The sequence below is a fragment of the Sciurus vulgaris genome, assembly GCF_902686455.1.
Source record: "Sciurus vulgaris genome assembly, chromosome: 4".
Classification (NCBI taxonomy): Eukaryota; Metazoa; Chordata; class Mammalia; order Rodentia; family Sciuridae; genus Sciurus; species Sciurus vulgaris.
Genome location: NC_136464.1, coordinates 147213890 through 147239200, shown reverse-complemented (window position 1 = coordinate 147239200; position 25311 = coordinate 147213890). Strand labels below are relative to the sequence as shown.

Below are 25311 nucleotides of genomic sequence, written 5' to 3'. Positions count from 1 at the left end.
TACCGCACTCTGTCCTCCATCACTAATGCAGTAAACTCGTAAACGATAGTAACAGCCTGGATTCAGCCGATCACAAAGATGTTCCCTAGTAGCGCCACTGTATATCATATCCCATTTGTTTCCTGTAAGATGAAGAATTGTGTTCACACACCTACGAGGTAATGTTTAACACTGTGGTATCATGGACACGGCAGGTATCCTAGTTTTACTAAATAAGTGTTTATGTAATTTGACAGAACAATTTAAGCTTGTTACGAATTTCCTGGAAATGATCTAATTGTCTTTATGTGTGCAGCTTCCTAGACAAATATGCATGGCTTTGTTGGAAGTAAAATATCTCTGTAACTGTACAGACTTTGACTTAGATTGATAACTTGCTTTTAATTGAGCATTTTAAATGTGTTTACTGGCCCAGTAATAACGTTATAACAAACAAAACGTAGAAAGAATCAATATCATAGGAAGTTCAGTCTTAATTAAAATATATTCTCATTTTGGGCAGGAAATAGGTCATTTCATAGAAGTAAAAACTATTAAATGTGTGATTCAAGAAACTAAAATAATGTGAGTTAAATTTTAGAAGGAAAATTTTCTCTGGTCCTTATGGGTATAAATCTAACTGAATAATCTTTAGAAGACATCATATCATAGTATCTAATGACTTAAGTCTGGGTATTCTGGAACTGAGCAATGTAAACAAGTGAGAAAAAAAGATAAGAAAATGTAAACATAATATAGGTAATACAGCAGTCTTACATTTGATTTACTGTATTTCTGGAGATCACAATTTGAAGTGGGTGATTAACATGCAAAATCCTAACTGCTAACAACAAATAAACAAACAATCAAGGACAGTCCACAGTGACTGAAGTATCTTTCCAAGGAAGCAAATGAAAAGTAAGAGAAAAGATATAAAATGTAAAATCATGACAAGTAGAGACAAACTAGAATAAATCTATCAATTTTTAATAGCTTTTCTTACCATTAGAACCTTCTGCCATCTCCACTACATACTTATTGATGGGTGCTCCTCCATTGTCTTTTGGTGGATCTATCCAAAGAAACAAGTGGTGTCAGGCAAAGTTCAATACAATGTAAAAATGACAGAAAACCCTATTAAGCAGAATACCAAACTCAAGATTGTTTAAAAAGAAATGAAGTTTTATTATTAATACCTATACCTCATTACTGTATGCTATTGTCTCCTGCTTTTCAGTTAATTTACCATATTTTCCCATGGTTATAAATTTGGCTCTCTATAAGAATTTTGATTTACTATTTATTTATTTTGTGGTACTGGAGATTAAATCTAGAAGACTTTGTTCCTAAGAGACAGCCTCAGCCTTGTTTATTTTCTGAGAGAGGGTCTTGCTAAATAGCCCAGGCTGGACTTGAACTTGTGATCCTCCTGTTTTAGCTTCCCAAATTGCTGGGATTACAGGCATGCATGGGAGATTATATTAGAATTATTGAATTTATGATTATGCTTTCTGTGAGGAAATAGGAATTCAGGAAATTGTGTAGATTATTAGTGTTGTTTTCTATTATTATTCTTGTTATTGCTATTATTTGTAGTGCTGGGGATCAAAACCAGGACCATGTGAATGACAGGCAAATGCTCCATCACTACGAGTCTTTGATGTTGCTTTCTTCTTATTTTTAGAATGTAAGAATGTTTTTATTAAAACTTTTTTTACCGGTATATTATTATCATATATATTAGTGGGCTTTGTTGTTTCATATTCATACATATATACACCATATTTGGTCAGTTTCATTCCCCAAGTGTTGCTTCTGAATGAACAATGTTCTATGAGTCTGGCCTTTCCTCCTACAGGCTGGTACAACACCGTTAAACCACATGAAGAACCACAGTCAGTCTGAGCTTGGCTGAAAACCATGGTCTTCTTGTGGCAATGTGGACACTATACATCTGTAACATAAGAATTTAGACTCTGAATTAGTTGTTTTATCTTCTCTCTAGCCGAAGTTAAAAGACCAACCCATCTAGATAACTTTCAAATATCTTGTTATCTTCATATTCAAATTATTTTATTCAAATATAAAAGCAATAATATTATGTACAAATATGCATAATATCTTACCCCAAGTTATTTTAAAACTGTGTGAATGTATCTTTCCTTTAACTGAAGGTTTTACAGGTACTCCTGGTTTATCAGGGCAGGTAGTAAATTCTACCACTTCACTCGGATTACTTTTACCTTCTGGTTATAAGCAATAACCTGTGATGATGAACATAAAGACTTAAAATGACATGTTTGTATTCTAATGATACTGGTTTAATGAACACAAATAAAAAAGTTTCCATTAAATGATAAATAAAACACATTTTCAGAGTGTTGATAGTTTGTTTCTTGAGAACTGCTTGTCAAATAGGAATTGGGACACAAAGAATATGCAAGTGTACTTCCCCCTTAGAGTCAGTATGGGAATACAAGTGCAATTTTAACATTTTGATGCTAAAACAACAGTCATCAAAGGAACAAGCTGTAACGGATGATTCTTGAAGTGCTTTAGGCATGTGTACTTATTTTTTGATGCTTTAAAAGATGCCCCACAAATTTGAATATTCTTTCTTCAAAAGGTGAAAGCTCATTCCCCTTTCCTTGGGTGTGATGAGTACTTAGTGACCCCCTGTAACAAAAAGAATGTAGCAAAAATGACAGTGTGCCTTTGGATGACTATAATCCCAGTTATGTATTAACTACAATCTCCTGGACATCAGACATATTCACCCAACTAAACTGGTTCTGAATTCCTGACTTGTAGAAATCAAGATAAAGCAATATTCGTTTTTATCAAGTTATGGGGTAATTTGTTATACAGCGATAGTGAAATGTAATTAACATCTAGATTTCATTTATATGGCTTTAGAAATTCATTTACACTTATATTTTTACCTCATATAGGCAGGAACTATGATAGTATACCTAGAGATGAGGATTTACTTAGTACATCTACCACTCCAATAACTCATGCAGCCCATGAGAACTAGTAAATTAAAAATTTAGTTCAATTTTTCAATTTTGCTTAGGCTTCTTCAGCTTTTCACATGGTCAGATGGATTTTTCAGGATTTATTTTCTCACTCTGCTGCTTTACAAATGAGACTAAAGGGGTTTTAAAACACTCCTCAATGTTGTGGCAGAGTGTCTACCTAAACTTAAACTTTAAGAACAGTATCCCTAAAAGACATAAAGATCATATAATTATTTTTTAAATACCTCTATATATTTCATCATTGACCCTTTTATTGTAGGGCACCTTTTCAATTAGCCACTAAGGCAATTAAAGGCAAGAAATCATAATCTTTTTTTTCTCCCTAATTTTACAAATAATCAGAACATTCATTTAGTGCTTACCACATAGGGAGCCTTTGCAATGAATTGTAGGTGTGATAATCCTTATCTTTAACGAGTTGAGAATATTTTTTTTTTTTTTTTTCATCTTTTGAGACAGGGGTCTTGCTATGTTGCCCAGGCTGGCCTTAAAACTCCTGGGCTGAGGTGACCCTCTTGCCTCAGGCTCCCAGAGCATCTGGGACTACTGGCATGAGTTGCTGCACCTGGCTCTGCTTTTTGACTATTATGAATAATGCTATGAATATTTGTGTACTTTTTTTTCTTCCAGTGCTAGTGACTTAATCAAGGGCCTTGCACCTACTGGTCAAGTTCTGCCCTAGCTAAAGAGTTAGTTAGAATCTTTATGTAGCAGATAGCAATACACATATTAAATAAATGGGAGGAGAACAGATTGCTGAAGAGTTCATGAGGTGCTCAAGGCAAACGCAATGAAAGAGAAGTTTGGGTAAGAGAGGACAGAAAGCCCTTAGCATCAAGAGGTAGAAGTGAAGAGTAAACAGTTAGGTCTACTCAGGGAAGGATGAGTAGTTCTACTCAATCTGGTGAGGTAGCCGGTCTAAGTAAAATCGAAGCCAGTAAATTTTAAAAGGATAATCTCATGTTGAACTACAGGAATGAAAGTAGTAAGTTTTAAAAATGGATAATTTTATGTTGAACTAAGGGACTTAGGGAAACCTATTTTTCAGAAGATTAGGTATAGAATAAAACTGTGATGGGAAGGTGAGAGAAGTAGTTACATATGAAATATGTTTGGAGATTCAGTACTCCTCAGTTCAGAAGTTACAGCTGGCATAAGGCAAAGAGATGACACATGAAAGTGAGAAAGCACTTAAAGAGTTAAGGCCTTAGCTGAGGGCACACTTCAATTAGGGCAGAGGAAAAAGGGAAGAGATTATAAATTGACCCTAGACAAGATGAGAAATAGAAAGGGAACATGATTATGTATTGTCACACATGTTGACATAATACAGGAACAGGCCACTTGCCTCAAAAGCCTTTCATGCTTCTTGTGAAAATTAGGAAATAATAGTAAAATTAAGACCCTTATACCTTCATCTAGTTTGAAAAATGTAGCATTTTCTTATTGTATTCTTTAAACCTTTTTATTTTTCCTGGGTTTTTTCTTTTTCCCTTAATAAATGAGACATATAATGGGGGCAGAGGGAAGGGCTGTCCTTCTTTTTAAAAAAATCTGGATACCAGGTCCCCATTCAGTGTCTAGTGTACCATTTGATAATTAGACTTGTTGTTTATCACTCTCAATTTTAGAATTCTGATTGCTTTGTTATGTTTTAAAATTGTATTTTCATTCATCTTTTGGACTTAAATTTTTTCATTGTCCCTAATTTTTAGTATCTTGAACATCCTAGGTTACCTTCAATGTAGAACCCTGAACTCTAGTATTTGGCTAATATGAGAAATTCATTTTCTGTTAATCATATTCTTATTGTCTCTTAGGAATAATATGCTATCTAGTCATTACTTCCTGGAGTATATTTTTAATATTTCTGCTTAGTGTTGTAAGATTTTTATAAATATTAAAATTTATTTTGATAGATTGCTTGAAAGAAGATTCTGCAATGCCAAGTTAAAAAAGGAAGACTAAGACATGACAATGGGATTTAATGATTTGAAACTACCTCAGCATGGTTCTTATGGCTGAGCTCTAAATAAATGTCTGAACTCTCAGAATTTCATAAAGGTATCATTTCTTATTTTCTGCACCCCCATTTCTATATTAGTGGATCTCAAATTTTAGCAAGCATCAGAATATACTAGACGTATCCTACAACACAGATAGGCCTCTAGAAATTTCTGATTTAGTTGGCTGGAATGAGGACTGAGAACTTAAAAACTTCCACAAGTTCCCAGATAATGCTGATAGAATGATCTGTAGAGCTTATCACTATTTTAATTTGTTACTTAATAAGCCTTTCTATAATTGAGTGATGTGTGAAGAGGTGGTTTATAGATGTGTATGCCCACTCTTGACCCTGTATTTGGAGTGGGCTTTTGAGAACTGCTGTCTGTCTCCTTGGAGATTCTGATTCCTTTCCTCCCTGCAATTTGAGATTGACTTCTATACTGAAACAGCAATCTGATTTGCTTACAGTGAATCAGTAAAACGACACATATTTATGTGTATGTGGTGTGTTGTGTATTCAGTGGCAATGACATCTTGGTGTCACATGGTAAAACTTAACAAATTATAAGACATAATCAAATTCCTGCTTAGAAGACCTGTTGGGCAAGATAATCATTACTAAACCAAAAATACAATTTAACATCACCATAAAAACTAAACTGAAAGTGTGTATTCCCAAGTATTTTATGAATTTTTGCAAATATAAAAACTGCATTTGGAAATTAAAATGAACTAGTCATATAAAATAAAGCATAATGAATGTGATTATTATGCACTATGTAATTAAATTTCCCACTATTAAGGTTATTTGTAAGATTCTCAAGGGGTACTAAAATTTATCCTTGATTTTTAATAATGAACATAATTTACAGTGGCCTCTATTATTTGAAATGATAAGCACTGCTAAGAAAATTTAGATGTTGAATCCATCAACTAATAAGCATCCTATTATGTTCTTGGGAAAATTTCTGTATAATATTTAGGCTCACTTATATTATCTTGTATATTAACTAGTTCAAGTACTGTCTGCCAAGAAATAGCAATGTATTTATTGCTAGTACCCTAGAATGATGCCATAGTAGCAAAGATAAATTTTAGAAGTCTCCACAGAAGAATCTTCAAAGTCTGCCACTGCCTCAAATGACAAGAATAATATAAACAAAGAATTATAAAATTAAAAAATCATTAGTTGGCACCATCAATTATAGTAATTCCTGATTCAGGTGGGACAATTAATGGGTACTAAAACTAGTATGAAAATTTGATAAGGAGTAAGATGTTTACAATAGTACATAGTACTTACAAAACATTTATTACAAAAGGAAAAAGGAAAATTTTACAGTGAAGAAACATGATAGGTATTGTCTCCCTCAAATGATTATCAGATGGGACAAACTGAAATTGTGTACCACTCTGTATGATGCACTGAGCATTACCTTTTTGATATCACTGTCCGAAAAGCATGTTAAGTATATTTTAAGAACATTATATTTAAAACATGTTTGTTCACATTATGCAAGTAAGAGTTCCCCCAAAACATTGAAACTTGTTTTGAATTTATATATATATAAAGTTTGAGAAGCATTATGATGTAATACAAAAGTAAACAAAAAAGCTCTTTAGAATACCTCAATTATTTATGATTTAAAACCAAAGGAATGAAGTATGTACTTAAGAACAATAAAAACAAGAAACAAATTTTAAGGGCTTTGAAAGCTTACCTTAAATGCAAATTTGCTAAAATGAAACCTGTTATTCTGTATGATCAACATACACTTATTAAAAAAAAGCCTACCTTAAATTTATACTTTGTACTACGTCTGAGATTTTTCACAGTGTAAGCAAGATCTTCTCCGTCATACTTAGGCTTAAAACCATATCCCTAGAAGAGGAAAACAAACCTTCATCAGCTGTCTCACAGCAGAAATACAGGGAATAACAAATATGTGAAAAGGACCCAGGTTTCTCTTCATTTCCTGTTAGGTGCAATGTGATTCATGCTCTGTTGAGTGTAATTCTCATGTCGATGCTTCTACCCTGAGTGGATGACCCAGAAATGCTACTGGACTGTTGCAGAATGATCAAGGCGATTACTTATTTCAATAAATACAGCAGCTAAGAGAAGACATTGTGTTGAGGAAAAAAAGGGGTCAAAGGCAACTTTGCCATCAGTTATTTATCCCAAGAACTATAGGAAATTTTGCAGATGTTACAAGAGTTAATCGGCCTACAACTATTTCATAGTTTAATTTGCCCTGATGTATTGTGTTCAGGTGAATAAATCAATGGTTGGTTTAACTGGCAGGGTGAGGATACTACTCAGGTTTAAGACTGCTATTTACAGTTTTTTTTTTTTTTTTATTGTAAACAAATGGGATACATGTTGTTTCTCTGTTTGTACATGGCATAAAGGCATACCATTTGTGTAATCATAAATTTACATAGAGTAATGTTGTTTGATTCATTCTGTTATTTTTTCCCTTTCCCCCACCCCTATTTACAGTTTTAGTGACAATGCTGATGCTACCATGTTTAAGATTTTTAAGAACTGACATAAAATTCACATATAAAATTCCACCATTTCATAGTAATATAATTCAAAGGTGGACAAGATTGTGTAGCCATTACCTAATCCCTAATTCCAGAATGAAGCCTGTCCTTTTTTGGTTAGCAGTTATTTTCCCATCTTTTCATCCATTTTCTGCCTCCATCAATTTATCAATATTTATATAAGTGGAATCACACAGTATTTGGTCTTTTGTGACTAGCTTCTTTTACTTAGTATAATGATTTGAAGACTCATTCCTGTTGTGGTATGTCATCAGTATTCCCTTTTTATGGCTGAATGATATTTCACTGCACTGGGTATACCACATTTTTTTATTCATTTATCTACTTATGGACATGAGTTGCTTCCACTTCCTATTTTTGTTTTTTGAGATGGGGTCTTGCTACATTGTCTAGGTAACTTTAAACGCTTGGGCTCAACCAAAACGCCTATCTCACCCTCCAGAGTAGCTGGGACCATAGAGGTGAGCCACTGTTCCTGGCTCTGCTTCAGTTTTTGGCTAGCGTGAAAAATGCTATGAACATTTATGTACTTGTTATTATTTTTTTTGTAGTGATAAGGATAAAACCCAGGGCCTCATGCATGGTAGGCAAGAACTCTACTATTGTGCTATACACCTTATCCTGTGTACAAATTTTTGTTATCAACATGTGTTTTTGGATTTCCCCGAGTATATATATATGGAGTGCACTATTGCTATTTTTGACTCATATTGTTTCAAAGTAGTTTTGAAATAACAGAAGATACCCTAACTCTCACTTACTCAGCAAGGTTCTAACTCACATAAGATGAGCAATAAGTATCTATTTGGGCTACACTACTGGTCTCATGTGGGACTCTTAAATCTTCTGTGGCACTTTGAGAAGCAGTATGCAATTACTAGCTGCCTAGTAGGAGGTTGTGATCTTCCCCTATCCCCAAACTATTTCTCCCCAAATGGATATATTTTCTTGTTCTTTTTTTGAAGTGCATGCTAGGTAAGTGCTCTACCATTGAGCTATAATCCCAGCTGCCAAATGAATACATTTAATCTATGTTTTTTTCCAGACATATACACTCACAAAAAAACAAATGTCTTTTTACATTTGAGGAAAACAAGACTGAGTTCTCCCTCATTCCCAATCCCTCCCAAACAATAATAAACCAAGGCCTGAAGGGACCTGGGGAAGGAGCTAACTACTGTATGACAATATTTACTTATCTGAAGGAATGCTACACCAAAATGTTGTCGATACCCTATTTAAAATATTTATTCATACTTACTGAAGTTTCTTCTTCCATCTCTAAAATATAAGAAATTCCTTCATCTGATGGTGTTCCTGAGGGTTTACTCCACTGTAAGGACAACCAAGTAACTCCAGCTTTTGCTAATACAGGACTCGCTGGCATAGAAGGGCACAGCCTGAGGTGTAATATAAAACTTCTTCACTAAACCACTGTTGAAACAAACGGATTTAAAAAAGAATAAAAAGAATCATTTTTACCACTAGGGAAACAAATTTTTGACTAATGTTATTGTTTTGAAAATAAATTTTTTTTTTGCAGTGTTGGGGGGGGAGGGTCAAGCCCAGAGCCTTGAACATACTAGCAAGCACCCAACCCCAGAAAATAAAAAGTTTTGATAATTATAATCCAAATAATTTATCTTGGATTTGATAATATTCTTAAGGTAACTAGTTTAAATATCAGAAAGTGAATTAGTATTCTTTAAAAAATGCAGTGTTAGAGCTGGCTGTGGTGATGCATGTGGTAATTCCAGTGACTTGGGAACATGAGGCAGGAGGATCCCAAGTTCGAGGCCAGCCTTAGCAACTTAGTGAGACCCTAAGCAACTTAGCAAGATTCTGTCTCAAAATAAATAAAAAGAGCTGGGAGGTAGTGCCACGGTAATGCCCGAGTTCAATCCCCATTATCAAGGGTTCAGGGGAGGCAATGTTAGCTGGGTATGGTAGTGGAAGCTATAATCTCAGCTATTTAGGAAGCTGAAGCAAGAGAATCTAAAGTTCAAGGTAGCCTGGGCAACTCAGCAAGACACTGTCTAAATAAAAAGAAAGGGGCAATAGCTCAGAGCTTGCCTCACAAGAGGCCTTGCGTTCAATTTCCAATATTACCAAAAAACCAAAATCAAAATCAAAACCAAAACCAAAACACGCCCCCCGCAAAAAAAAAAAAAAAAAACCAGAAAAAACAAAAACCAATAACAAATTACAGTACTTTCAGAATTTTTAAGCTTTTCTAATTTTTTTTTTTTTTTTTGTGGTGCTAGGCATTGAACTCAGGGCCTCAGTATGCTAGGCAAATGCACTACTGCTGCGTTACATCCCCAACCCAAGACTGTATCTTAATTATCCAGTCAGTGAGAAATACACAAATTACCTTATATGAAAGGTATGAACTTAGTAATAGCCTTTTATTGGTATAAACATACTTTCATATAATGCCATTTATACAAAACAAAAAATGCAAATTCTTGGTATGTAATTAAACATACCTGACCTCATAAAGATGAGCAAGGTTATCTCTAGAATAAAGGTAATTTCAATATGACTCTTGAAAGGTTTTGTATTTAAATCATATATTCTCTTGAAATTTACCAGACTTTAAACAATGAAAGCACATATGCTGAGGATTAATACAAAAACTGCTTAGTCACAGGTAAATGTTTAATTTATATTTGAAATTGGAAAAGTTGCTAACTTTAAACTTTCCTGTGGTACTTCACAAAACTAAGAAAGTCTCTTATAGCTTTTGCTAATATGGTAACTACTAAGTATTATTATGGTAACAACAAAGTACAGCAGAATTTCTAGTTGATAACTTGGACTGAATAAGCAAGCATCTGAAGCTGACTAGAATCTTCAATATTTACATTATTTTATAAAATGTGTCTTACCTTGTACCATAGTCATTTTTGGCTGACAGTCTAAATTTACAACCCATTGCTGGTGACAGTTTAGTAATTTTAAATTGCTTCTGTAAACCCATGTAACACTGACAAAATTCTCCATTTCCTTTTCCCTAAAAGAAATGGCTAATTATTATACATCCTGCACATTACTTTAGAAAAAGGCAAATCCACATCAATTCCTTCTAATATTAGCTAGTACACATTAAAAATTATTTATTACATGTAAGTTGTGGATCTTAAGTAAAGGTTGAGATATCACACACACACACACACACACACACACACACACACACACATCATACATACTTCATTTAGTGTAAAATCAAAGAATTAGAAAGTAGGTATATTTGTATAGCTTTTTGACTTATGTACCATGTTTTAGACAATGCTAAAATTAGTCATAATAAGAGAAACTGTCTCTAGGTATGGACCTTACAATCTTCATAGGGGCCTGGTAATAGTGAAACAGCATGGCAATTAAACTGGCAGCTTTCCTTTTCTTTAACCTATGAAAAGTTCTATGCAAACAGGCCCCCGCCTCCCACCTTCTTGGCACTGAAGAATGAACCCAGGAGCACTTTATGACTGAGCTACATCCCCAGCATGCCCCCACCCCCAGTCTCCCACCTTAAAAACATTTTTTTTTTTTTTTTTTTTAAATTTTGAGACAGGGTCTCACTATGTGGCTTAGGACCTTGCTTAGTTGCTGAGGCTGGCTTTGAACTTGTAATCCTCCTGCCTTAGTTGTTTGGATCACAGGCAAGCATAACCAGGTTTGGTGAATGCAAACAGCTTGAAGAAAAGGTCTCTACTTATCCCCAAACCTCATCCTAGATACTGCTAAGTACTTTTAAATAAAGATTTGGAGGTGCTACTGATTATAGACTTAGCACTGAAAAAAATCCTAGCAACACTGAAGAAAGAGTAGTTCAATTAAAGGCAATAAAGAAGGAAGAAATATCAGGCTCAGGACAAGAGTTTTACAAACTTATCGTACTGAATAAAATAACAAGTTTCTTGTTCTCTACCCATTTTTCTTTATTGGGTTAATGGAGGTAAATAGTGGCTAGGATGACTCTTAAAAACTTTAGTCTATACCTAGCTGTTTTACAGAACTCTCTTATTAGTTTTAATGGTACTTAGTTAAGTCTACTGAGTGGTGTAAGTAGAAAATCATCTTTACATGATAATTTTGCTTCCCAGAACAGATACTGTGGCTGTAACCTCCTGTTTTAGTTTCAAGTCATACAGCATCAACTATCATTTCCTGAATAATGTTAAATACAGTTGTGGATAACTGGAAACTTTGACTTGTTTTTGCTTTGACCAGAAATACTTTACTGATTAGTGATGGCAAAAAAATTATCAAATTAGGAATTACTTTTCTATTTCTACTGGGTGTTAAATTTTACCAAATACTTTTTCATCATTTATCATGACAATATGGTTTCCCTTCCATATTAATGTGATTCTGTTAATGTTAACCGAAGTTCAAATTCTGGAATAAAAACTTTCTTGATTGTGTTTTATTAATCTTTAATTATAACTGTTGTAGTCCCAAATTATCAGTGGTATTTCTTTTTCTCTTCTGACCCCTTCTCTTGGCTTGGTATAAGCAACAGGAAAAGAGAGAACAGGATCATCAAGAGCAAAACAATGTACTTAACAATAAAGCCAAATATGCTTGCTGTGCTGGGCTGAATTATGGCTTCCAAAGATATACAGGTCCTAATCCCTAGAACCTGTGAATGTTATCCTTATGATGGTGACAGGACTGAACAATGTGACTAAGTTAAGAATCTTGAGATGGGAGATGATCCTAGATTATCTGGGTAGACCATACATGGAATCACAAATGATCTTGTAAGAGGGAGGCAGAGAGAGAGACGAAGGCAGACGATGGAGAGGGTGAAGTGACAGTGGACGCATGGGGAGAATAAGCAAAGATATCTGGCTATGAATCAAGTCATGAGGATAGTTTCCAGAAGCTGGTCAAAACGAAGATGTGGAATCTATGCTAGAGACTCTGGAGGCCACAGCTAGGCTGACAATTTCCTTTTGGCCCAGTGAAACCCACTTTAGATTTCTGATCTCCCAAACTGTAAGAGAATATATGCGGTTTCAAGTCATCAAGTTACACGTTTTACTGTAACAGAAGACATTCTATTAGTCTGTTAGAGCAGTTGTAGGAAATGAATGTCCTTGTCATTAAGGCTGATATGGGGGAAAATGCCTTTATCAAGGTAATTCCATGACAGTTTTGATGGTGATTCAGTTAAAACAAAAGGGACAGGTTTAGTTAGTAATGTTTTCTAAGAACACTATCAATCCACTCATGTACCACATAAAATCATTCATATTGTTTCTAAGAAAAAAATTAGTAAAAACAGACACATAATTTTAACTAAAAAGATTCAATTTACTTACCTCATCCCATTCTAAAATAAAGCTTTGGATTTTAGAACCATTGTCACTAGGTGCCTACAACAAACACCAAAACAACAACAAAAAGAATATAAATTAATACTTTCATAAATGATACTGTGATCTAATCTAAGGGATGTATTTTATGTTGCAGATATACTTACTCTGTGACTTAGTCCTAGAAAAATATCCATAGAAAAACAAAACAAGAGGCTTTTCAAGTTTTCGTGAACACTGAATAATCTTTTAGCAAGAACTATCTGAATATTTATAATCCTTAAAAAAAGGTCACTTTGACCTTCTTTCAGGTGTTCTTAGTTTTCAGTTCCTTTTGCTCAATCACATCATTTTAACAAAAAAGCACCCTAAAATCTATATGGAATACTGTATAATATACCAAAGAGTGAAGAACTAGGGTGCTGAAAGGAACTGAGAGGAACTCTGGATACCTACGCCTAGATTAAAAAAGCCCATCACCTAAGATCAACCACATAGTAATCTGCTTATTTTTAGGGAGTTAAAACTAGAGTCTCCATTGGCATTGTACTGCAGTATTTAATTGCTCTTGAAATTAAGAATCTCAACCGTATTTCTAACTAAGTTTAAGTTTTTGAAATGGTTCTGCAGAGAATTTACCTCTATAATCTTCTGAAATCTATCCAGTTTTTATATAATATGTCAATTATGTAAACAGCAATCAAGAATCACTAAATTTTTATTAGTGATAAACATGGTGGTCTAAATTATTATATTAACACAGACCTTTCATTTAAAAAATTTAAGCATACTATATAATTTAAAGCAATATTCAACTCACTGGTACAGCACTTAAAGGTGAATAAAATGAGAAGGGGGCAAAGAAAGGGTTGTTGGGAGACTCGTAACTTTTACATAGCAGAGAAAAAGAATTCAAGGAGACTGCAAGGCTCAGCAGGAAAAGAGGGGTGTAAAACTACATTTCCCAAGAGTTAATGACTGCAAGTTGCTCTTGTCTATAGTTGTTAAAAGTCTCACATTTACCTTTTACTTTAAAAACAAATTTTTTTTGGTAAGGCTACTAAAATGTCTACCTTCAACAACCTGGGATCTTCCAGCTTTCTCCATGTTGGAGGAGAAACTATGTTTACCTTAACTCATTTAATCATCACAGCAACTCCAATATACTATTATCCAAACTTTACGAAAGAGGAAATGGGGACTTGAAAGAACACAAGTAAATTGTTCTAAATCACAAAAAGTCATCCGATTGAAGCAGAACTGATTTTGGTCTGTCTGACCTCCAAAACAATATTCCTACCAAACAGTATTCCAGAGGCTGAGCAGATTAGCCTAGCTCCTGGAAATTAAGAGAGTAAGAGCCCAACCTCAGTTTTTATAGTCACCACAATGGCAATTCTAAACATCAGTGGATAAAATACTTCTTTCAACCGCTACCCTGAGTGTCAATTCATGTTGCTGTTCTTACTCCACGTTAATTTCCATTGAAATGGTTTTAGATTATGCAAGGCAGCAGAGTCAAAAGACAGTATAGTCAAGTTGCTAACCTAATCAAATTTTCTTCATCTTTAAAATTAAACAAAAACAATAGCATTATGCTATTTGTATTTTTAAGGCATAACAAAACATAACAAATTATCAGTTTAATCCTCTCAGCAACTCTGAGGTATATAATGTTATGCCCAATAATAGTAACAATGACAGCTCTTTCCTCAACAACCCAGATTACGGTTTATTTATTTACAGGGCCATTTCTAGGAGAGTCCAAGTCTGTTTAACTTGAACAAGAAAGCACTTGCTGCTTGCATAGGGCTGTTGGTATATTGGTAAAGGTAGACATTTCAGAACTGATCTGAATTGTCATCTTCAGAATAAAGAGTAGTAAAGGGCATGAAGCTTCCCCAAATGCCATACCAATTGGCAGGGCCTAAGCATATTTGTAAGTAAAAGGTTTTGCTACTGATAAAATGATATGGAATAAAGTCAGTTATACTTTTTATTACAATGGAAATGTGTATATATTTGATTTGCATATACTTTAGTATTTTTTTTTTTTTTTACTCCACAAAGCATTAAATATCCTCAGAACTAGGGGTGAACAAAGCTACTAATCCAGTAGTAAGACACAAATTCTCAAAACTTTCAGAGGAAAATTATCAGTGAGTTTTGTTCTAGTGTTAAGAGTAGATAATTAAATCATGGTAAGTGTTATAGCTCACTGCAAATCAATGGTTGCTAACGGGGGTATTTCCTTGTAGAGGGTGTTTTGGAAATTTGTAGGGGAGGTGTCTAACCTGATAACAATATGCAGGGGGAATAGGGGCTGATAGTTGCAGAGTACTAAGAGTGCTGTAGGATGTTGGGCAAATCAGACCAATAAAGAATTACTTGCTCCTTTCCTCTAGCACTTCTGGATGTCCTGTTAGATGCCCACGTAGGTGAAATATCTGACTGTAATTATCAGAGTATAGAATCTAATTACATTTGTTAAGGTATTTTTTGTACAGTTTAAAGAGACCCTGACTTTCCCCAACATGCAACTACTATGCACTTTGGGAGAGACTATTTAATTTTATTCTGAAATTTACCAAGACCTGCACACTATATATAAGAAAATCATGTCACAAATGACAGTGCTGCTTGTGGTATCTGAATAATCAATTCCACATATACGTGTTTGTCTATATTATCTTTGTGTGTAGTTGGGCCCAAACACTGATATATTAGAACACGCAGTATCTTAAAGAATAACTTTGTTTCTCCCTTTAAGGCATCACACTGATATTTAAAAAACTGAGTCCAGTTACTATGAATCTGATTTAGGATAATATTTAGGATATAAAGGTATCATTATAAACTATCATAAACAGGAGGAGTAAAGAATTATTGCTACGAATCTCAGTGTCATCACATGTACAAATAATAGAAAAAACCTGTAAGAGAATTATCTGAAGGTATTATGTCTATTTCTTACATTTAAAGAGCAAGTTAGTTTAAAGATCTTTCAGTCTTCAAAAACAATTGACATTTCATACCGCGGGCCAAGGGCAAAATATACAGTTAGAACTACTTTACAAAATATTCTTACCTTCCATTGCAAAGTAAGTGAATTTTTGGTTCGATTGGCTATCCTTGGTGGATTAGGTACATCAGGTTCACAGCTTAAGGTAGTAAAGCTTTCAGCTTCTGAAGGAGTTCCCTTTATAGAATTGGACTCTGCCTGTACTCTAAGGTGATAAAATAGTTTTACTCCATGAAATCACTGTATTTTATTTTCAAAAACATAATTTTAAAGTATTTTCAAGTTAATAAGGCAGTTTCTAAATGGTCTATCAAGAAAATATGAAGGGATGGTCCTTAAAAAAACATTACAGACCAGTGGTTTTTATTTTACTGCAACCCAAAGAAATACATTTTAAATTGAGACATACCTGTGTTTGTAAGAAGAGTTTCTTAAAATAATAGTTTTCTGGAACAACATTATTAATATACTGATATTTTTTATTCCATTTGATTCTATTTTTTTAAAAAAAATGTTGGATATAACCCACAAAATTAAATTCATGACTTAATAATGGTGGCAATCCATAGTTTGAAAAATGTTTGGCTGGACAATACTTTGGGTTTAACCATGGAAAATTTACTTGAAGATGTATCAGTTTAATAGGAATAATCCCAACCACAAAAGACTTTAAAAACTAAATGATTAACTAAAAGTTATATTGGGCCCTAGATGGGGAAGCCCTAGAATTTATAAAATTTTGGCAATATATATTGGAAGAACTGTAAAACATTATCTGAGTTACTCTAATTAAATTTCAGATTCTGTGATTTATTATTTTATACTCTTTCCAAAATGCAATGTAGTAAAGTATGTAAGAATAAACCAAGTATTATTTGGTTCTGTTAACAAAAATTTTGAAAGCTGGGACAATTCTCCAGTACCAAATTAGATATTGTAGCTATATTCTACAGATGCGTTTCAAACCCTAGATACTATAAACTCATTAATTAAATCTTTCCTTACTATAACACTAAAGTTAAATGCTTTTGGTTATTTTGGGAAAAATGTTGATAGTTGTGCCAAAAGAAAAAAAAACAGTCCACGTTTTTAGTCCAAAATTAATAAATCACATTCTATACTTATAAGAAAACAGTTTAAAACAAAAAACCCAAACCATAATTCTGCTTTATATCAAAAAGGCAACATGCAGGAGTTCCTTACTTTGCATGGTAATCTGTAGCTGGTTTGAGATCATTTAAAGTGACACTTGTTTCTTCTCCTCTGGGGGTGGAAGAAGAATAATATTTCAGTGTTTGACAAATAAAGCATTTCCAAAGGATGTGCATTATAATGTTCCTTTCTTTTTGGTACCAGGGATTGAACCAAGTGGGGCTTTAACCACTAAGCCACATTCTCAGCCCTTTTTATTTTGACACCGGTCTCCCTAAATTGCTTAGGGCCTCACACTAAAGTGCTCTGAACTTGCAATCCTCCTGCCTCAGCCTCCCAAGTTCCTGGGATTACAGGTATGCCCCATGGTGCCCAGCCTACTCTTGCTTTCTTTACCAACTAAAATCATATTCAGATATCACTAATATAGAATGATTACTATTTTAAAAAAAGAAAGTATGTTAAGCAAATCAAATGTGTACACTGGACTTTTTTTTGATGTAGAGTTAGAAGACATTTAACTTACTGAGGAAATGGAATCATTACTAAAGAATTTATTACTAAAAAGTCCATTTTGTACACAAAATACCAAATAAAATGTGCTACTGAAAGGAAAACTGCCAGATTTTTACAAAGAATTGATCACCATATTTCATTTTATTAGAAAATAACATGACTTTATTTACATATATCACAGTTAAGTTTAATGAGTAGATAAGAAAAAAAAGTGAATTGCAATTTAAAGTAAAGCATTTTCTGTGTCCACTATTATACTATTATACAGCAGCATATATCCTAAAATAATCATTTGCTAAAGCCTGTTCTCCATTTTTGACTCCTTCCTTCCTTTTTTTTTTTTTGTAGAGCTGGGGATGGAACCCAAGGTTTGGCACAAGCTAGGTAAGGGTTTTACCACGGAGTTATACCCCCCAGCCCTATCTCTCCTGGAAATCACTGTTCCCAGGGGCTGGGATTGTGGCTCAGTGGTAGAGTGCTTGCATAGAGTGTGAGGCACTGGGTGCGATCCTCAGCACCACATAAAAATAAATAAATAAAATAAAGGTATTGTGTATATCTACAACTAAAAAGAAATAATTTTAAATAATATTGGGTGTGGTGGCAAACACCTGAGTGACTCTGGAGGCTAAGGCAGGAGGATCATAAGTTCCAGACCAGCCAGGCCAGCTTAGGAAACTTAGAGAGACCCTGTCTTAAAATTTAAAAAGTCTGGGGATATAGCTCAGTGGTACAGTGAACCTAGGTTCAACCTTGGAACTGCCAAAAACAAGCAAAACAAAACAAAACAAAACAAAAAACATGTTACCTATTTCATTTCTTTCAACCAAATCTCTCCTATTTTACAGATTTCTTTCCCACCCTATGCCTCTCAGTTAACCTGTTTCTTAAATCAAAACCAATAAATATGATGAAAAATAATGTCTTATCAAAGTATATTTTAATAAACTGGGCAATGATAGTAGCATCCTCAGAAAAAGACTTTAAGGGTGTAGGATAGTGGAGATTACTATTGTGTTCCCTGACTAGGAACACTACAAATGGAAATAAATCCTTCTTAGTAAACAGTCATATCTAACTAGAAACAATCATTAATACCAAATTAGAACTAAACACAAGAAAATCTAGAGAGGAGGCAGGACATTTTATAGTTGTATGTGATGAAATGACATACTTTCTTCTTACCAGCTACTTTTTGAAAAAAAGATACCAAGGCGGATGATGTCAGTGTTCCTGGTCATGATCATTTAAATGACTAACCACCTCCTTAATCATCTTTATGGTGCTTAAATTGTAAGATATAATTGGCTTTGGGTTGGGGTTATGGCTCAGTGGTAAAGTTCTTGCCTAGCATGTATGAGGAACTGGGTTCGATCCTCAGTACCACATATAAATAAATAAAATAAAAAAATACATTGACAACTAAAAAAGAAATAATTGACTTTACCTTTCATATTTTCCATTAGAATAAACACTTTCTATATTAAAAAGGGAGAAAAGTAATTTCTGATACTAAGTTCATTTTATAATAGATTGTATGTGTAAAAGACTTAAATCGAAGTCCACAGAGGAGCAACGTAATATCTCCTGAGTTCACAATTCAAAGTTCTCCATTTCTAGGTCCTGGGTTCTATACTACATATAATAATTTATATTTAACGCATCAAGAATATATGAACTTCAGACATCTATTAGGGAGCTGATGGGGGACAAGATGAATGTGGCCAATGAAAAAGATAGTTCTGAGGGAGTATAGACAGAAATGTGTATCAGCCTTCATTAGAATACAGCGAAATCACTATTGCTGGCCAACTTAAAGATCAAAATAAAAACATGAAGAGGGAAAATAGAACCAAATAAGAAATAACCTATTTATGATCAACCATTGACATAATGTGAGGGAACAAAACTAACAAATACCTACACGTAAAGACTTTTGTATTTCCCATCTTTTCCAGTACTTGAGACAAGAATTTCGTAACTGTAGGGCTCTGGCACAGTAGCCTCATCTGCTTCCCCGTTAATGAAGCTTGAAGGTGGTGACCAGGTAAGTACTACTGTCCTTGCCTGAATGTCAGAGGCCTGCAAAAACACAACGTGCCACATTCAGTGATTTTCAACTGTTGGTCACTGTTTGTAATACTGTCTGTGAACTACCATCCCCTGTTCACAAAGCCCAATGCACAACTTTTCCTTTAAATTTTAGTTCATTCATCCTTGCCTAGGAAAATTTCCCTAACATTCCTGCCGATGTTTAATTCTCCTATTACACACTGACAACACTCTCTTTGGCACTTCAGTTATAATTTTACATTTACTGCATGACGCTGTCCATGAAACTAAGCTCTGAGTCAGGGGCCATGTTTGTGCTCTCCATTCTATCACAGTGGCATTATAAAGGACAGATATACACAAACAACTGGAAAGAGGACTGGAAGAAAACTCAAACTGTTAAGCATAAGGAAGCTGAAGGAGTGGGTGATAGGAGATTTATTTTTATTCTATATATTTCTATATTATATCTTTCACCATAAGACTTAACATACTAGTAGTAAACATTCAGGATTCAATCTAAATCACCGGCACTTCTGTGACCTTGCTTTCAAAATGGAGTGAAGTTATAGCTCTTTAAAAAGTAGAGAAAAAAAAAAGATTAATCAGAACAATTACTGTGGTAGTTTGGTATTTTCCTGTCTAGTCATTTCTTAAATTCCTTATAGACAGACTATAATTATGGTGTTCAAACAGTATGGTCCTCAGTGTTCCTTTTTCCTGACTTCTATAAGAACATCTTCAAATATTTCTGAATTATTATTGTCATATTTTTTAACAGCTCTATCATTTTGTCCAGTAAAAAAATGCCATGATTTAATTATACTTTCCTTTAGTTGTCTCACTTTTTGCTAATGTTAATGATGCTTTTTTTTTTGTTGTTGCTTGTGTAGCTTTTTATGGAGAAATGGGACCTCACACAATATCAGAGGAGACTGTTTGTGTTTCTCTTGATTATCAATGAAGAATCCTTTGTACTCTTAATGGGTTTAAAAAATTCAATTTGAGCCAGATGTACTGATACATGCCTATAATCCTAACTACCTGAGAGGGTGAGGTAGGACTGCAAGTTTGAGGCCAGCTTGGGTAATTTAGCAAGACTGTGTCTCTAAATAAAAACACAAAGGACTGGGATATAGCTCAGTAGTGGAGTGTTTGCCTAGCATGTGTGAGACCCTGGGTTCAATATTCAATACTACGAAAAAAAGGTCAACTGTATGAACACTTAATATTAATCTTCTGTCATACCTGATGTAAATATTTTCCTTAGTAGGTTATAGTCTTTATTTTTCATTAGTTCATTATAATTATACATATATGGGGTTCATTTTGACATATTCATAAATGCAAATAACATAGATTGCTTCACTTCAATTCCCAGTACTTTTTTCCTCCCCTCTTTCCTTCCCGATTCCCTTCCTTTACTCTATTGGTCTTCCTTCTATTATTTATTTATTTGGTACCAGGGATTGGACCCAGGGTGGTTAGCCACTGAGTCACATGCCTAACTCTATTTTTTATTTTGTCAGGGTCTTACTAAAGCTTAGGGTTTATAAGTTGCTGAAGCTGGCTTTGAACTTGCAATCCTCCTGCTTCAGCCTCCTGAGCCTCTGGAATTACAGACATGTGCCATTGCACCTGGCTCTTCATTTATTTTTCAATTTTTATTTTCATTATGGCTATATAAAAAATTAGAATGCATTGTGATCTACTCATACATGCAGAAAGCATAATTTGGTCAGTTTCATTCCTCTTTCCCTCCTGTTTCCACTCTACTGATCTCCCTTCTATTCTTGCAAGATCTCCTTTTTTAAAATTCCTTTTTTCTCTCCAGTTTCCACATGAGGAAAAACATTCACCCCTTGATTTTCTCATTTTGGCTTATTTCACTTAGTATGATGTTCTCTAGTTCTATCTACTTACCAGCATGACCCACAGTTTCATTCTTCTTTATGGTTGAGTAGAACTCAATTGTATATGTACGTCACATTTTATTTATCCATTTGTTGGTTGACAGGGACCTAGGCTGGTCCTATAACTTGGCTACTATGAATTGTGCTGTAATCACTGGTATGCATGTATCACTACAGCATGCTAATTTTAGTTCTTCTGGATAAATACTGAGGATTGGGATAGCTGGGTCATATGGTAGGCAGGTTCTGTCTTTATAAAGACTATTTTAAATGTGTATAGATAATTTTATGTAAGCCACACATTTTTCTGATTTATTATATCTATACTTGTAAAGAGCTGGGAAATACTGTCTTTTAGCTTTTCTATTATTTGATTTTAACTCATTTTGCTTCTAAAGTTAACTGGATATACTTTATGTGGAAATAATATAAATGGATTAAAGCTGTGATACTCAATGTACTCACATTATCAGATCTATGCCTATTCCAATGATGTGTCATATCATTTAGTAAACATTGTATCCTTGTTTAAAAACTGAATGCTTCTCTCAATATTCTGCTTCACTAATCAATGTTATTTTTCCTTAGGTCAAATCCATGATGACACATTACTGACCTCACATTTCTTTTAAGTTTTAAATAAAGCCTGAATGAAAGTATAACAAATCAAACTCACCCTATATATATGTATGTCAAGAAAATATGAGATACTCACCACCGGTTTAATAATGTTGGAAAGAAGTGCTTCAAATGCTTTAGTTTCTTCATCTTTTTCTTAAAATAAAACAAGATAAAATAAAATAAACTTAAATTCAATTCTTTCTTCTCTCAAATATATCTTCTGAAACTAGGATGGTACTTGAGATTGTTTTCTATTTCAAAAAAATTTTTTTAGTTGTAGATGGACACAATGCCTTTATTTTATGTGTTTATTTTTATGTGGTGTTGAGGATCAAACCCAGTGCCTCACACATGCTAGGCAAGTGCTCTACCACTGAGCTACAATCCCAGCCCCCTTATTCTCCAGTTTTTATACTTAGTTTTATACAGAGCATTTGTAGTCCTTTAGTATTTGGCTACTTCAATTTCTATTTTAAGTTTAACCACGATTATTAATTATATACATATATTTACACATATTATCTACGAAGTATATATACACACACAAAACACGCATATACACATACATATGTGAACAGTAAGCATTTCTTATAAAAATATATTTCTATTTCAAAGTATAAAAAATACTCTCTTCTTCAGGAAGTTTTCATTTGCCAATCTTGAACCTCTTAATAAATTAACTAACAATTTTTTGTGCCATGCCATAACTGTGGTTTCCCTAAATAAGAATATAATTTGCTTGACCATAACTTACTGATACCATTAGCATACATGAAACTTTAGCTTAACTCTTTTGAAACATCTATGCTGAAAAGAATAATCAGGAAGTCTCAAAAGTGAAGAACATTTTTGTAGATGTTATTAATATATAGGCCATTATTTAAAATTTGTTAGTGAGGAATGAAAATCTTAAGGAAAAGGAAGATAGGATGAGTTAACAAGGCTAGTATTTTGAAATTTCCCTCAAAGCTGAAAGCATCTGAGCTCTAGTCAAATATTAGCTACATTATTTGATAATTCAACATACTAAGAATTAGGAGTGTAAGTTTAGATAAACATATTCAAGAACTGAGAGAATTGTGGTATTAGTATTTATGAAGGGGCATGTTAGTATGCGTCATCGTGTCTGATGAAACCGTTTTAAATCTTGGCCTGATATACCAGTAGAAATGAAAGGAGATACAGTCAGTGTCAAAGAAACCCCAAAGAACATACATACAGGAACTCCAGAAGTCAAGACAAATAGTAGAGAGGATTAATTTTATAGTTAAAAGTACTTGGGTACTAACTTGATGTTGTAGGCATAATGGAAGACAGGGTATTTGCTAATCCAGTTTATATTTAGCTTATAGAGATCAAGTCTAGTATGTATAAAAAGTAGTGCTCAGAGTTCATATGGTGGAGGTCACAGACTAGGGGAAGGATGGAAGGTAAAGGGTATTTTAAAAGAAAAAAACTTTTGAAAGAAAGGAATGGAGAATAACTATGTAGAAGAATTGGCTAAGGACATAACTAGTTAATATTGGGGATTTACACATAAAGAAGTTGGGAGAAATAAAATTTTGATAAAAACCAAGATAACCTTATCAAAGATCTAGAAACAGAAGAAATGGAACCTGGGTTAATGTTATCTGAGTTTGCTTATCAATCAGTAAATTTTTTTTTTTTTTTTTTAGTCCAGCTATAGGAAATTACATTGGTAATTCTAGGAATAAAACTTTCTAGGGAAATTATATGGTCTGTTGGCTAGTCTTAACCTAGTTTCTTTTTTATCTTTATTTTTATGTATATATATGATTACATGAATGATGTGAATCTACATTGTGTACAACCATAGAAATGAAAAGTTGTACTCCATTTGTGTACAATGAATCAAAAAAGTCTGTAAAAATAAAAAAAATATTTTAATAACAAAATCAATCAGTAAAATTTATGATACATGTGAAATTACTGAGATTTCCAAATTGTCAAAAACAGCAGTCTGGTAACAATTCAGGTTCTAAAACCTTTCTCATATTTGGGAAAAGTTAGGAGTATGAATCTAGTTTACTTGGACCAGGACAAAATGACTGAAAGGTTAGAATATATTTTTAGTAGGTTAATCAGTGATATAAAGTATCAATGACAATGCCTGAGTATTTTAAATCCTTACCTTCTATTTCTGTATCCACTTGTGCACCACCTTTCACTTTTCCTGATTTGTTTTTTGCTGATCCTGTGTTTACACCACTGGCATTCTGCCCTTTTACAAGCCCATTATGTTCATTTATGGGAGAAGGGCATTTCTGGGGTGATGATGGCGGACTGTTCATCTTATCTTTCTGTGTTCCTTGGCGATCCTTTAATTTTTTCTGCAAACGTTCATACGTTTTGCTAGATCTTTCATCTCTAAAGTTGGATCTTCCATGTGTAGAGTGACCGTCTAGGAAGAAATAGAGCCAATGTTAAGATCACTTTCCCCCCAAAAATTTATGATATGAGAACAGATTGGAAAATGTCTATTATGTAAAGCTTATAAAATATTATGAAGAATAATTTTGTAAAACAAAGCTATTTCTATGTCACCACTGGTTGAAAAATAAAGCTTTATGACTTGATTATAATTATAATTATATACATCAAGTAAATTTATACAGACATTCCTTTCTTTCATTATTCCCAACTACTGATCATAGAAACAGCTTGGTGGTATGCTATGATTATCACAGGTGAAAAATGAGACTTGAACGTACATGTTCGCAATTATTTGTCTTTTACTCTTCTGTAAGCAGTTGCTTTTTGTGTCTCTTTAAATTTCAAACATATAAAATAAGTAAAAACACTGCCTGACTAAACTCCCTTGTGACCAGAAATCATCACTGAAAAAGATTTAGAGTTAGCAAAAAGAAAAAAGTTGAACTGTTTAATAACAATCTACATAAAGTATTACAACCTCAGATCCCTACATCACCCACATACTATAATTAGCTCAAACAAGTCGAGGGCCCAAATGTAAGAACTAAAACTATAAAACTCTTAGAAGGAAACAAAGGTCTGCTTGATTTATTTTGGACTAGGCAACAGTTTAGTTTCTTAGATAAGAACCGAAATAAGAGCAAACAAAACAATAA

The 25311-nt window shown here is 33.7% G+C and overlaps 1 protein-coding gene across 1 annotated transcript in view; it reads right to left on the bottom strand.

The window, feature by feature from the left end:
• The window catches only part of FNDC3A (fibronectin type III domain containing 3A), a 171830-nt gene that overhangs the window by 20392 nt on the left and 126127 nt on the right, over window positions 1-25311 (bottom strand). Inside the window, 15 exon segments of the mRNA XM_079137696.1 lie at window positions 4-122; window positions 983-1051; window positions 2106-2228; window positions 2231-2243; window positions 6823-6909; window positions 8860-8993; window positions 8996-9028; window positions 9031-9032; window positions 10490-10614; window positions 12932-12985; window positions 16014-16152; window positions 17151-17210; window positions 19540-19697; window positions 22296-22354; window positions 24354-24623. Of these exon segments, the coding sequence (XP_078993822.1) occupies window positions 4-122; window positions 983-1051; window positions 2106-2228; window positions 2231-2243; window positions 6823-6909; window positions 8860-8993; window positions 8996-9028; window positions 9031-9032; window positions 10490-10614; window positions 12932-12985; window positions 16014-16152; window positions 17151-17210; window positions 19540-19697; window positions 22296-22354; window positions 24354-24623 (1445 nt within the window).